Source organism: Esox lucius, chromosome 18 (assembly GCF_011004845.1).
Source record: "Esox lucius isolate fEsoLuc1 chromosome 18, fEsoLuc1.pri, whole genome shotgun sequence".
Classification (NCBI taxonomy): Eukaryota; Metazoa; Chordata; class Actinopteri; order Esociformes; family Esocidae; genus Esox; species Esox lucius.
This window is the reverse complement of record NC_047586.1, coordinates 26,722,278-26,737,214: the sequence shown is the minus strand read 5'-3', so window position 1 is coordinate 26,737,214 and position 14,937 is coordinate 26,722,278. Positions and strand designations below refer to the sequence as shown.

The 14,937-nt window shown below is 37.8% G+C and overlaps 1 protein-coding gene across 10 annotated transcripts in view; it reads left to right on the top strand.

Annotated features, from left to right (window-relative positions):
- LOC105008239 (protein EFR3 homolog B) overlaps positions 1–14,937 on the top strand; it is a 129,410-nt gene that overhangs the window by 40,888 nt on the left and 73,585 nt on the right. For all 10 annotated transcript variants that reach the window (XM_020044410.3, XM_013132905.4, XM_013132903.4 and 7 more), the window contains 2 exons: positions 2,646–2,767; positions 2,971–3,120. In XM_020044410.3, the coding sequence (XP_019899969.1) occupies positions 2,646–2,767; positions 2,971–3,120 (272 nt within the window). The remainder of the gene's footprint in view (positions 1–2,645; positions 2,768–2,970; positions 3,121–14,937) is intronic.

The window sequence follows — 14,937 nt, the reverse complement described above, 5'->3', positions numbered from 1 at the left end:
CAAGGCCATTGGTGCTGTGGCGTACCTGAAAGCGGTTTAAGGAGACGGGCAGGTTGAATTAGGATTCGTTATGGGTATTCCAACGCTTCTCCAGCTTTACATCTTTAGTAAGAGGAGTAGCATTCCTGGTTCATATGGCAAGATCCCACAAACATTCAAACCTTACCTCGTACCATGGATGAAATGGCCCAAGCTAGGAATGTTATCCTAAAAGCCACACAAAGCACAGCTTTCGCCAAAGAACTCTCAGCCCTCCAGGCAAACAAAACTGTATCCAAAAAAACTCCTTGCAGAAACTCCTTGCAGCCCAACCTTGGAAGAAAATCTCATCTGTGTTGGAGTCTGTCTAAAGCAAATGCAGAAAATTAACCCAATTATTCTGCCCAAGGACAGTCACATCTCTCTACTGCTCACCCGACATTATCATGAGCGTTCTCCTCGTGTTAAGGCCCGTCTCCTGGTAATATCCTCCATGCTCTTGAGTCTGTACTGGGAGACACAGCAAACCTTCTTGCAATGGCACGTATGGATGTGCCATCCTGGAGGAGCTGGACTACCTGTGCAACCCGAATGGGCTGCAGGCAGTGTCCGAAATTAACGTTTTGGCTCACCTGCCAAGGGGACTTTGTCCACCAGCCAAGCATATTGTTTACCGGCCCAAATAATAAATTGCCTTTTTTGTGTCACAGAACAACTCATCACCACAGCCTCAGCATCATACTGTAGTCAGCGTCTTAAAACTCTCGAAAAATCTACAAACTGTAATTTCTCACAAAACAATTTTTTTTATTCAACCCCTCCCCATCTTAACTTTTTAAAACAATTTCTTGAAATTCTACAAATTATCTAAGGATATGTTTGTTATTTTAAAGCTAATTTCCTGAAATTCTAAAAATGTCCCATGAAACTGAGAATACTGGCCCTTCAAACATTGTATACACATTCAGAATTTTTTATGTAGCAGCATTCCTATATAATTATTGTGGGAACAAAATGTTCTGAGGATAGCCCATCTACAAAATTACGTCACATTGGTTTGGATGTTTTACAGATATCTATGTCCTATAAAATAATTTACATTTACGTTATTCGGTATCAAAACCACTTGCCTTATGTTTTCCTGCAGGTTGGCTAAAAGAAGGAGGTAAAGACTAATAGGACAACTAGTAATACATTACATAATACAAATATATTGAATGAACATCTTATAAAGCCCATATCTATTAAAAACTTTAAAAATACCTACACTTACATTAAGGATGTATACTCATGAGTCAGGATTTTATTCCTAAAATCCCTAAATCAAATCCTTGCTCACCACTGTAACTCTCTGTTGGTTCAGTCACTGTCTCACTACTCTCTGGGTCACTCCATCTTCCAATTCCTGCCAGCTGTCTCTCAGCCTGCCCCTCCTCCAGCACCTCTACCCCAGCTTCAGTCACTGGATCACTAGTTTACAGTCCATTTTCCAAAACTAAGAACTTACTTGAACTATGTAAAGCAGTTGCCGGGGGTGGTTGAAATGATAGAGATATTGATTTATATTTAACATTTTGTTATAATGTTTTTACTGTGAAATGTTTAGGATTTTTGGTCACCTTGCTACCGTTGTTTCCATTCATGGCCTGAAGAATTATGCTATTTTGAGGTTTTACAGGCAAAATATGTACCCATTATCTAGCTACCTGTCTAATCATTGACAAAACTAAAACACAGGTGGCAGCATTACCATAGCTAACTTTTAAACTTATAGACAACGTGGCAACGGACACGGTAGAGTCTTCAGTCTGGGAGATTTCTCTCGCTTCAAATATTCTTACTCTTTCACTGTCAATACAGAAACGATTGTCTTACTACGGCGTTAGCCAGCAGCGACCAGGGAATTCTGCCCAAGATCAGAAGAATTAGTTTAAGACTGGATTGGCCAAGTTCCCTTCTTACTACAGTATTTCTATAAAAATGCACGCATATTTTCTAATGGGTGGATTTTCATGTAATGCAAACATGAGTCATTTCCTCCAAGGCATCATGCCAGATTTTTCATTAAATTACCATTTTGGTACATTTACCGGCCAATGTGGCAGATAGCCTTCAGAGATTTACTTGCCAATCGGAAAATCTACCCACATTTGGTGCTTGACAGGTGTTAATTTCAGATCCTGGCTGCAGGTACCGCCTCATGCTACCAGTAGTGACAAGAACACTAGCAAAACATGGGTATCGCAAAAACCTTGTACTATTTTATCATCTGCATCTGGTCTGCGTGGACTGCGGTTGTTTAGCTTGGTTTGTTCATCATCAGTATCGGTTTAATTAGCGATATAATTGAATGATAACCAGAGGTTGGCTTCAGGAGATATTTTCTCTGGGCCAGCCCCAGGAAGAGCACATTATTTTATCATTAATTGGTTTAATTGGCATTAAATTGAATGCCAAAGCTTAGAAGTTAAAACTGGGATATTTCAGCATACAGTTCTTTGCCTACAGTTCAATAGTCTTTAAAATGAATTGAATTGCTTAATTTGGGATTTTAGGGAACGTAGTATAACCAGAGAACGTAGTATAATTTGTCAGATTTATTGCCTCTTCTCCAATTAGGATGGAGATTAATATTCACACTCTCTCTCACTCTCCCTTCCTCTTAGTTTGTGAAATTTGCCAACATCGAGGAGGACACTCCATCGTACCACCGCAGCTATGACTTCTTTGTCTCCCGCTTCAGCGAGATGTGCCACTCCAGCTATGAGGACCCCGACATCCGTACCAAGTTAGTTAATGTTCATTGTTAGTGTAATGTTCTGTCAGTGTTTTATAAATTTTCTGTAGACATTTTCAATACAGAGCTAGGTTCCAATGCTGTTTAATCCTAGCTGCATCAAATCTTATTAATGGTTATATTAAATTATCCCTTACTGACATCAAGGAACCGATTTGATTGAATGATTCATGAATGTTTCCTTTCTCCTCTAGGATCCGTATGGCTGGTATAAATGGCCTACAGGGTGTTGTGAGAAAGACAGTGAATGATGACCTACAGTCCAACATCTGGGACCCTCAGCACATGGACAAAATTGTCCCCTCACTGCTCTTTAATCTGCAATGTGGCGAGGGAACCGAGAGGTAAGGGGTAAATGTTAACGTATTCCAAGACTTTAGGGGTCTGGAGTCAAAGGGAAGGGTCCTTAGTCATTTCTGTTGTAAAATACTGTATATTAAAATTTTATTTTTGTGAAACCACAATTTTTGGTGGAACTTTCCTACTGACCAAAACCCCTTCAGCACCACTTTCCATCTACAAACTATTAATGTCTACTAGATGAGCCATTCTAGCAAAGTCATGGTCGGTGCATACTCCTGTGAAGTGTCAATGCGGAGTTATTCAGAGGTGGTAGCCTCACAGGACGTGTGTGTGTGTGTGTGTGTGTGTGTGTGTGTATTTATGCATTTGCACAGATGATACACTGCATTTGGAAAGAATCAAGATGGCAGTAATTTTCTTAATATTTCTTAGCTTATTCACTCAGTACAGCCTAGCATACACTCTATTTTGCCAACAAAAACACCTAGACATTGGAGAACAATGCACTGGAATATCTTTTGACAACTTTCCCCCTCCACCGGAGATTCTAAGGGCGCCCTGGGAGATGCTATTTGCATTGCCGACTTGTGGTGCCCGGAGGCAGCGCCAGAATCGTAAACAAAAGCGTGGGAAGCGTGGAGGCACCCCCACCGTGCTAGCCCCCCACCGGCCTTCAGTATCTAGCCTTCTCCTCGCTATCGTACGGTCACTGGCGAACAAAATGGATGAAATAGAACTGAGAATCATCTCACACTAATGGATTATGGATTGCAGCGTCATGGTTTTCACAGAAACGTGGCTTAACAACAACATACCCAACAACATAATTGAGCTGGATGGCCGCGATATCTTCAGAGCAGATGCTGGTAAGACCAGAGGTGATGGACTGTGCATTTATGTAAACAAAATGTGTTGTACAAACACTAACTTAACCTGGAGTCATTGCTCAACCATTCTGGAAAATCTGATGATTAGATGCAGGCCTTTTTACTTGCCTTGGGAGTTTACACCTATTGTTGTTATGGCTGTCTACATACCCCGAATGCTAATGCTAACCTAGCATTGCAGGCTGCCATTAGCAAACAGCAGACAGAACAGATTATGTTTTGGTGATTGCAGGGGACTTCAAACATTTTTTTCCTAAATTCCACCAAAATGTCTCCTGCCCCACCAGAGGAGACAATACACTGGACCATGTGTACACAAGCATTACAGAGGCTTACAAAGCCATTCCCCTCCCCCACCTGGGTCAATCTGACCATCTCTCACTATTCCTACTGCCCAAGTATTCACCCCACTTTAAACAAAGAGGAAAGTGTGTGGATAAAAAAACTGGCATACCACTGCATATTTTTTAAATAAGTTGGAATGGGCGTGTTATGTTTCAGGCATGTACGGCTGTTTTGGAACTTGCTCATTTGTCTTTATTGATGATTTTCAGATCAGACAATTTTTTTTTTCTCAACTCATTTGATGGCACTTCATAATGCAGCTAGGACAATGACCCCAACACACTGCCATAGCTACCCAGGAGTTTGTCAGGGCCAACATTTGGAAGGTTCTTGACTTACATCATCAGTAAAGATAAGTGAGCCATTTCCAGTATAGCCATACATGCCTGAAACATAACACCCCTCCTCCACCAAATTTCACAAGATCACCCAGTCTGGAGTCAATCACCCAATCTGGATCCAATTAACCATGATCTTCACTTGCTAAAAAAATTTTCAAAAATATGCTGTACTTTAATATGATTGATATTGTGATATTAAAACAGTATTTAAAACAGAATGAAGTATAAAATCTTACAAAATTATTTTAATAAAATAAGGAAATACTAATGTATTTACTCTGGACCAGTAAGGTCAGTAAGTACTTGGTTTTAATATTAAAGATAATCTGGATAGGGTAGTTAATTGGATAGTAAACTATCGTAAAACAGTGCTTGATAAAAAAAACTATTTGTATTAAACTTTCTGAGTATTCCTGAAAATAGGTATTTTTAGGTAAACTACTTGGCCTCTAGTGTGTCACAAACACAAATATATTAGGTAGTTAATTGGATAGTAAACTATCGTAAAACAGTGCTTGATAAAAAAAACTATTTGTATTAAACTTTCTGAGTATTCCTGAAAATAGGTATTTTTAGGTAAACTACTTGGCCTCTAGTGTGTCACAAACACAAATATATTAAGTTCAAACAACTTGCAGCATACCAAATGCTACTTTATTTGCAGTGAGTTCTGGTGGAAATTCTCATAATTGAATGTACATTTTGTGTGCTTGTTTAATGCAAAGAACAACAATTGGTTTCTCCCATATTTCATCTTATTATTATTATTATTATTATTATTATTATTATTACTGGGGCTTGTGCAGCAAAGGCCCCAGGTTAGTTCTTCGACATAATACTTTTTATTACTGGGGCTTGCACCTCACATACCCGGCTATTGTAATGTGAAAAATTACAAAACAATGTAATTCAAAAGTTACAGCAATTATGAATTTAACAAAATGTTGCAACTTTTTACAAATTTAGACCACTTTGCAAATGTGAGACAAAAAATGTGAGCGTTTAATATCTTTGTCTACTTCTCAGCTATTTGAATCTGAAGAGATTACGCAAATATCTCTTACAGAACTTGAGAACCATAGCAAACTTCAAACTTTTCCAAAACAGCTCCAAAGGAAAGTACTTTCTGAATAAGAAACACCAACATGGAGAAAGTTAAATATTAATAGACTTCTCAGCTATTAAAATTAAAAAGAAAGTTGAAAATATCTCTCACCAAACTTTTGGTATTGGAACCGAAGTAACCATAGCAACACGGTTTTTAGCAGAATTTCCCAAACAGATGCAGTTTAACCCACTTTCCCAGCAAGGCAGAGAAATGGTACAATTATTTTATACATTCCACTGCTTGTCAGCTATTTAAATCAGGAAAAAAAGGAAAAAATCTCTAAACAAATTCGAGCTACTTCAACCGGAGTAACCATAGCAACATGATTTTTTCCAACTTTTCAAAAACATCACCTATAGAAAGTACTTCCTGAATCAGAACCACCAACATCGAAGAACTATAATGTACATGTAATTGTCAGCTATTTATATCAAAAATAATTTTGAAAATATCTCATAAGGAACATATTTGCAATTGGGACTCATTAACTTTGCTTTAATGGTTTGATGGCCATTTTGAATTTGTGATTTTCACACACTTTGATATTTGGCATCTAGAGACCATGGTCTTCAAAGGTTATATCAGCCAGACCATTATGTCAAAAAACATGGATGCTATTGACTATTGATGATATGCGAGGAAAGCTGGAAATTGTGAGGAACAAACCCCCAACCTAAAAGCAGGATTTGTGTGGTTTTTTCAATCGACGAAAAGTACACTTGGCTTACAGCGTCTAAGTAACATCCTTTTTTGTGAGTACATTCTTGTTTCTTTGGTACCTGTAATGTCATTGATTTGGGCTTTGCAATGTATATTTGTGTTGCTGCGTCCTGTCATGCATAATGGTACTGTACAATTGATGGTTTCATTTGCCATGGATTCATGTTTCTGTAATTACTAGTGTTGTAAGCCACTTGTTAAATCGCTTTATTCCACTCTCACTGTGAATATAGGATGGTTACGTCGAATGACAATAGCTTAAAAACCCATAGGATTAGGCAAAATAAACAGTGTGAAATGGGGTCAAGTATAAAACCATAGAACATTTATTGTCCAATCACAAAACCTGCCCTTTCACTTAATTTACATACGCTTGTGATGTGCACTGTTACCAACAGCTCTGTCTGTTTTGGTCCTTTCACTCTGCAAAGTTTTGTCGTTTCATATCGAAAGCAAATATATCGAAAGCATCTTCATCAGTCGGTGTCATGAAGTCGTTAATTGAATAGTGGTAGCGTCACATTGATCATGTGTCAGTGATGTAGGCTACTGTAATATTATTCGCATTGCCAGAGAAAACGTAACTTGTGCAGATTATCATAGAATGTAAAATGGTTTGTGTCATATTTGTCCGTTAGCCCAGGGCATAGGAACAGAAGTGAATCCTGTGTGAACCCAGGCTAAGATAACCCAGGGCCAATTTTAGCCTGGGACAATGCAGTGTGCAAAGGCCTTATATTTTCCATCCCCCCACTGTAAGGTACAAGGGATACTTTTTGCAGAAAAACTCTTCAGTATCGCAGTGAATGTATTGTATGAAATAGTGGGAAATTACAAATAGAATGTGAAATCATGGGGCACTGTGTTTCATCCAGCAAAGCTATATATTGTTGTCCCTTTTTATCCCAGAATGCAACACACTATACCGTACATGGAAATCATATTGCCTCATTAGTTAGCAGCTAGTGGCTTTTATTAGTAGTCTGGCTAGTTACTGCAACTAAAGTTATTCTGTTGAGATGGACATTATAACAGACATTAAAGGTATTAGTAATTAGCCTTTTAGGTATGGTGTTATGAATTCCAGCCTCAGTAGCTAATTTATCCACTGTTTTCATTTGTACATTGACTTGCTACTATATGCAAACATTTAGTGGAATGCAATGTTGCCATGATTATTTCATTCATAAAACTACCTAGCAGAGAAAAAGAAAATGGCTGACATTAGCGATAAATGCTATTGATGTTAGCTAGCTAGTAACATTAGGTGAACTAATGCTAGTTGAACTAACCAGTTTAATATAACATTATTCCTTCAAAAATAATTTTGGTGCCATGAAATTTATAACATACGGTTTAGCTAATAATAATATGACCATTTAGAGATGGTGTCATGCTGTCAAGCCTTAGTAGCTAACCTATGCTCATGTAGCTAAGCTAATTCTGTTTTCATTTGTACAATGACTTACTAATATAAACAAATGTTTAGTGGAATGCAACAATGCCATGATGATTTCATCAAAAATAAAAGCTAGAAGTGTCTCAGGCTAAACTAGCATTAGTTAATCTTAAATCATTATGGTGACATAACCATTATAACCAATGATTCAGCTATTAAAAATGTGCCTTTGGTAGAGAGTGTGTTATGTGTTTAAGCCTAAGTAGATAATCCATTCCTAGTAATTTCTTTTTTTTTATTGGTTTCTACAGCTCCATTTCTGAGAGCTAAACTTATCAATTGTACCTTTGTAGACACTTAAATGAATATGAAATCTGAGATGTAATTCAACAATAACACATGGGTACATAGGGCTATATGCCCATGCCCTACCAAAGTCAACATATGTTCACAGTAAGATTAGGGAGGGCATTTTTTAAATAAGTGAAAATCTGGAAAGGTATTGGTTTTATTGTTGCAACCTGTAATAGTCTTTTGATCATCGAAATTAAACAATTCTAAAAGAAATAGTTTGCTCAATCATTGACGTTAATATACATACGTAAGTAAACATTCGTTTGAAAATTGTAATGGTTATCTCTTCTGATCATCCAGACCATTATGTCAAAAAACATGGATGCTATTGACCAATGAACATGTTAGGGGTTTTGTACACATCTACAGATATAGTGGTATAATAATGCTAGTTGGTATGTATGTTGACAAGGACCATACGGAACAATTGACTGCAAGGATTCTTTTATCAAACACACAGTGGCGCTACTGAAGTTTTTCACATAAACAAGGTCACCATGCTCAGCCCGTTTGAGATACAGTCTTGAAAAGAGGTAGATTAGTCCATCTCCTAATAAGGAACATATTTGCAATTGGGACCCATTAAGTTGGCCGTAATGTATTTTGGCAATTCTGAATTTGTGAAAAATGCTTCAAACGCTACTTCTATTGCATCAAATGACCGATATTGAGTGTGATTACATTTGGTACACATGATCAGGGTTGTGAGTTTAGTTTATATGAAATATGTTTCCATTTGGCCACAGGGCATTACTAGTGAAAAGGAAAAACCATACATGTAATATTGTTTACCGCTATGGACATGAGTTGGATTTGTGTCCTATTTGAAAAACTGCAATATGGCTCCTAATAGCTTAATGTTGAAATCTGCAAAATGCTGCTTGCAACATTAATTATTATTATTATTCTTCTCCAGGGCCATTTTCAGTGGTCCATAGCTCGGTCCCCTCTGATTCAAAAGTTCCAAACTTTGCCTGATTGTAGATAGCCAAGGTTCGAATGAGTCTCTGGGGTCTTTCAAATTGGAATTCTCTCCATTTTTTATTTGGTGACCCCTTTCTCCATCTCTTAGACCGCTGAAAACAGCTACCAAACGAAACATACATGTAAATGTGTCTGTCAGGAATGGGCAGAAAAAGTCATATACAGAAATACAGCTTGGGGGTGCTATAAACATCACTGATGTTTGTCACGATTTTGCCATTGATAAAAACACACTTTAACGACATCTCAGACGAAACCGCTGAATGGATTTGGATGACAATTGGTGTGAAGGACCGCTGGACCATTCTCTTTAAAAGTTATATAAGAAAAGTTGATATCTAAAACAATATGGCCTCCATTTTGACTACTCTGAAAAAATCGTTAGCAACATCTCCTCTGAGAACGCTGAACGGATTAGCATGCCGTTTGGTGTGAAGGACTTTTGAACCATTATCTATAGAAGTTATATAAGGAAAGTTGATATCTCAAATAGAATGTCCGCAAATGAACTTAAGCTGGGCGGGTCTATGACTATATAAGGCCGTAAATCCACATGGGAATATCCGACAGCTACTAAACGAACCATGCCCATTAACATCTATGCCACAAATGGACTGCAGAAGTCAAGTATAGAATGACCTAATGGGGGCGCTATAAACCTCACCAATGTTTTGCATTATTTTGACATCTTAAATGACATCTCCGAGACCGTTGAATGGATCGGCATGCTGTTTGCTGTGAAGGATCTTTGGACCTTCATCTCTAAAAGTCTGTAAAAAAGTTGATAACTCAAACAATGTGGCCGCAATCCACAATTGAATTTGACATAGTTGTGGCAAATCTTTTATAAGGCTTTTTCATTATATCTTTTAATTTGACAACCCTGAGGAAATGACACTTGGCTACAATGTAAAGTAGTTAGTGTACAGCTTGTATAACAGTGTACATTTGCTGTCCCTTCAAAATAACCCAACACACAGCCATTAATGTCTAAACTGCTGGCAACAAAAGTGAGTAACACCTAAAAGGATTATCCACGAAAGATGCTGCTTGATTTACAGATAAACACCAAGGCCAGGAATGAACCCTGAAAGGTATGAAAAGCTAGCTCTCATGGAGGTGCTACAAACCTTCAAAGTTAATGGTATTGAGAATTCAACCTGGGTGACACAAACACTTTGTCCCATATCTCTACACAAGACACACACACATTCTCCACTTTATACACAGACCGCCCAAGCCAGACCACCCAAGCGAAACACAGACCACCCAAGCCAGACTGCCCAAGCGAAGCCGGCCAAGAAGTGCAAATGTCTCTTACTGAGTAAGTGAGGGAGTTGTAGGTTATCCCTAGTATCCCTAGGTTATTATAGTATGCCTAAAACAAAAGGGTTTACAGTTATATTGTGAATGTTTCTGGTGAATTTTCCAAGCATGCATCTGTGTATGCTATTTGGGGTATTATAGATCACAACCCCTTGAGACTATTAGGGCTGCCAGCAGGCCCTGTGGTGTAGTGGGGACATCCTGGTCCTTCAATATAGTGACAGGAGTTCGATTCCCTTCTCAAACATTCCAAATTCTGTATCTTAGAAATGTTTATCCACTAGGTGCTCTTCAGACAACAATACATCTGTAATACCATGATTTTCATATTGTATATGAGAACAATTGTATTACGTCACCCTTTTATACTGTTATTGTTTTCCAAAGAAAGGAACCAGCCATGGACTGATTGGAATCATTGTTTTCATTATAAGTAGGATGTATATGTATTAGCTAGCCATCTACAGTAATCTTTGTACGACAGTACACTTTAGTTCCGTTAACGAACGTTTTGTAGCCCACTTTATCTCAGCAACATTTTAATGGCTGAGGTAAAAGTTGCATTCTGCTGTTTAAAAAGACAGTTTGCTGCATAGAAAACCAGGGATTGAAACCTGCCAACAACAACAATATTCAATATTCGGCTGAACTAGGGTTGCCTGGTTCCTTTTCTGATTTCAAGGTCTTTTTGTTTTGTTTTGATTGCCTCTTCTTCGATTGGACATCCTGACTACTAGTGGCATTGGGAAAAACATTTCTCTAGTGAGAGCATGCAGTGAGATGCTTCCTGTGCCCCGCTTGGCCCCTTTAATCGCTGCTTGCAGCTATATTAAGATATGGAGCAGTATTCTGATTTTAACTGGTTACAATTATATTTTGAAACTATTTAGGGCAGTAGTACTGTTAAAGAGTATATTGAATAAATATTGAGCAACCTTCTAAGATGTTATTTTCCTGAGTATTTACCCTAACTGCTTCAAACTTTGCCTGATTGTATTTAGCCACAAGGTGACTAAAACTAGGGGGCTAATGCTAGGTGGCTAACCCAAAGTGACTCAATGCTATGTGGTTAACACTAGGTGGCTAACGCCACTTGGCTTACACTATGTGGCTAACGCTAGGTGGCTAAAGCATTTTGCTAACAGTAGGTGGCTAAATCAATGTTGATAATGCTAGGTAGCTAACGCAAGGAGGCTAACATCTTTGACACTTCACACCTATACACAATGTAATGGCTTTATAGCAGCAATAATTGTCACAGTGTTAAGATATTCACAGAAATTCTGCCATACAAGTTTGACACAGAATTCACTGTATATATTAATCAGTTCCAGATTTTTCTTTGATACTTAATGTAAACCATCTCCACTTTCTTGATCCCCTACCTATGTTATAGTAAACCTAAAACAAAACATTTTACAGTTATTGCGAACAATTTTGGTGGATTTTTCAAGTACGCATTCGTTTACAGTGGATATAAGAAGTATACACACCCCTGATAAAATGCCTGGTTCTTGTGATATAAAAGAATGAAACAAAGAGAAATCATGTCAGAACATTTTTATAAGTAAGGTTTTTATTTTTCCCCCTCGAAGATTTCAGTTTGTTTTTCAATTGAATTGTTCACATTATGGGTCACATTAAAAGTGGAAAATGTTCTGCCATCATTTCTCTTTTTCTCCTTCTTTTACATCACAAGAACCTGGCATTTTAATGGGTCATGTGTAGACTTTTTATACCAATGTTTGTGTTTTGGGATAAACTAGATCACAACCCCTGGAGACTATACAGAGGTGCATTGACTTCCAGGCTCTGTGGTGTAGTGGGAATATCTGTCTTTCAATATTGTGACTCTGGTTCAATTCCCATCTCAGACCTTAAAAATGTTGTCTCTCAGAAATGTTTATCCACTCTGTACTTTTTGGCCATCACACTATAATATATATCCACTCCCTTATACCATGATTCTCATATACAGTGGGGAGAACAAGTATTTGATACACTGCCAATTTTGCAGGTTTTCCCACTTAAAAGCATCCAGAAGTCTGTAATGTAAGTCTGTAATGCATTGTATAAAAATAATGTATAAAAAGCTAGCTCCATATTATGCAATGTACATTTCAAAACTGAAATTCATATTTGTAAATGCAAAATAAGTTATTGACAATAAGCATTATTTTATGAAATATCAGGGTTTGAAATGAACAATAGGCGTCGATTTATTGCCACCATTAAAGGCGTTCTGAACGCGTTTGATGTGTCATTACAGTCGTTCTGAATGTATGTTTGGTGGTAAAAAGCACATGAAAAACGGCCATTAAAAGCGTTCTGATCGCCAGTAAATTCACTATAGACGTTTTCTGTAACAGTTTACACGTTTTCAGCGCGTTTTTAGAAAAAAAGCAGGGGAAAATACAGCTTGTATGTTACACACCATGGCCCTCATTTATCAAAAGTGCGTAAACCAAATTTCCAGGGTACACCTGGCGTACACCCAAAACCACGGTGACTTTTGAGATTTATCAATATGGACGTTGGCGTACGGCACTATCAAATCCTACGCCAGCTCAGGAGGTGGTGTACGCACGTTTTAAGTTAGTGCAAAAATGCGCAGAAAAAAATCCTAACGCACTGACAAACTAAAAGATATGATATATTATGACCAACTGTAAAAAAACAACAACATAATAATTACAAACTTCAGTGTTTATTTTTGTGCAACATGGACTTCAATGTTTAATTTGTGTGACTTTACCAAAGCATTTGATTTATATGTATTCCTTCAGATACGAGCCTGTGACGTTTCAGGGTTAGGCCCGGCAGTTGCGCACGGACTGGGTTCAGTAATAAAAGGCTTTTAATGACCAAAATATAATTCAGACTGACAAAATAATAAAAATCACATTCTTCTTCTTTTAAATAATAATAATAATAATAATAGAAATAATAATAATAACGACATTCTTCTTCAATAAACGTCATTAATAATAAACATCATAAAATAGTAAGACGAATATTACAAATTGTCATGCAATTATTCAGTTAATGAATGGTACTCCACATCATATCATCATCTTTTATTCCTCTTTTTAAACTGCCAAATAAAACCATTTTATTTCTTTCTACCTCCCTGGTGATCGTCTCAATCTCCACGTGAGAGAAGTTTCTCTTTTTTGCCGTCTTCCGTGTGTCCATGGCGTAAAATGAGAGCGTGGGGGAAGCGGAGACTTGAATATATAGGGGCGTGTTATTCTAATGACGATCGTTTTCAGCCGCGGCATTTATCAAGGGCAGGTATTGCGTACACCTGGATTTTATAGGTACGCACTGCTTCATAAATCAGGCGGTGAGAGGAGTGTAAGCAAAATATTACGCCAACATATACGCCCGTTTCTACGCAAGAATGATAAATGAGGGCCCGATAAATGAGGGCCCATGTGAATGGATGTGAGACTACAGACGGGCTGCGAGAGGTCAAGACCTGTGCCAAGTCTATTTTTTTCACGTATACTCCCTCATCTCCTGCTCGAATGAGCTGATATATAACACAGAAGATACACAGTGTGCCCTAACAAGTAAGGAAATTGCTTGGCGTGCATTTTCTTCATGACTTTCCGGGTCATCTTGTGAGTATTTACTTGCATACGTAGTTAGTACATTGGAGCTAAGTTGTGTGCATGCATCAGCTCGTTTGATAGTAGTAGCAATTTCAAGTAGAACGTATACATGTATGAATCCAATCAGTTCAATAGGCTGTAGTTGAGATGTTATATTAATACATTGAAGACAATTTAGTTAACATTACCCCTGTTGAAAGCTAGCTAATCATCAAGTTATATTTGTATTACAAATAATCAAACACTCACTTTTACCCACAGCGCTTGCCTTGAGATAAAATAAGTGTAGGAACGGACAAATCGCACATTGGACTATGTTAATGAAAATTTACAGTGGGGAGAACTAGTATTTGGTACACTGCCGATTTTGCAGTTTCTCCCACTTAAAAAGCATGTAGAAATCTGTAATTTATATCATAGGTACTCTTCAACTGTGAGAGATGGAATCTAAAACAAAAATCCAGAAAATCACATTGTATGATTTTTAAATAATTAATTTTGATCTACCCCTTGTGGAGGCATGTGACCACACATTGAAAACCTTTGGTCTACAGCAGTGGCTCCCAACCTTTTTCAGTTACTGTACCCCCAAAAAGAATTTGCACTGCTTGGAGTACCCCCTGTGGAAAGGCCAAGTACCCCCAGGGGTCCTAGTACCCCTGGTTGGGAACCACTGGTCTACAGCATTAAAACAAATTAATAAGGATGAGAATTCCCATTTCCCTTGTAATGAAAAGGACAAAGAACTGGAGAAATACTAAGATAAAATACATGGAT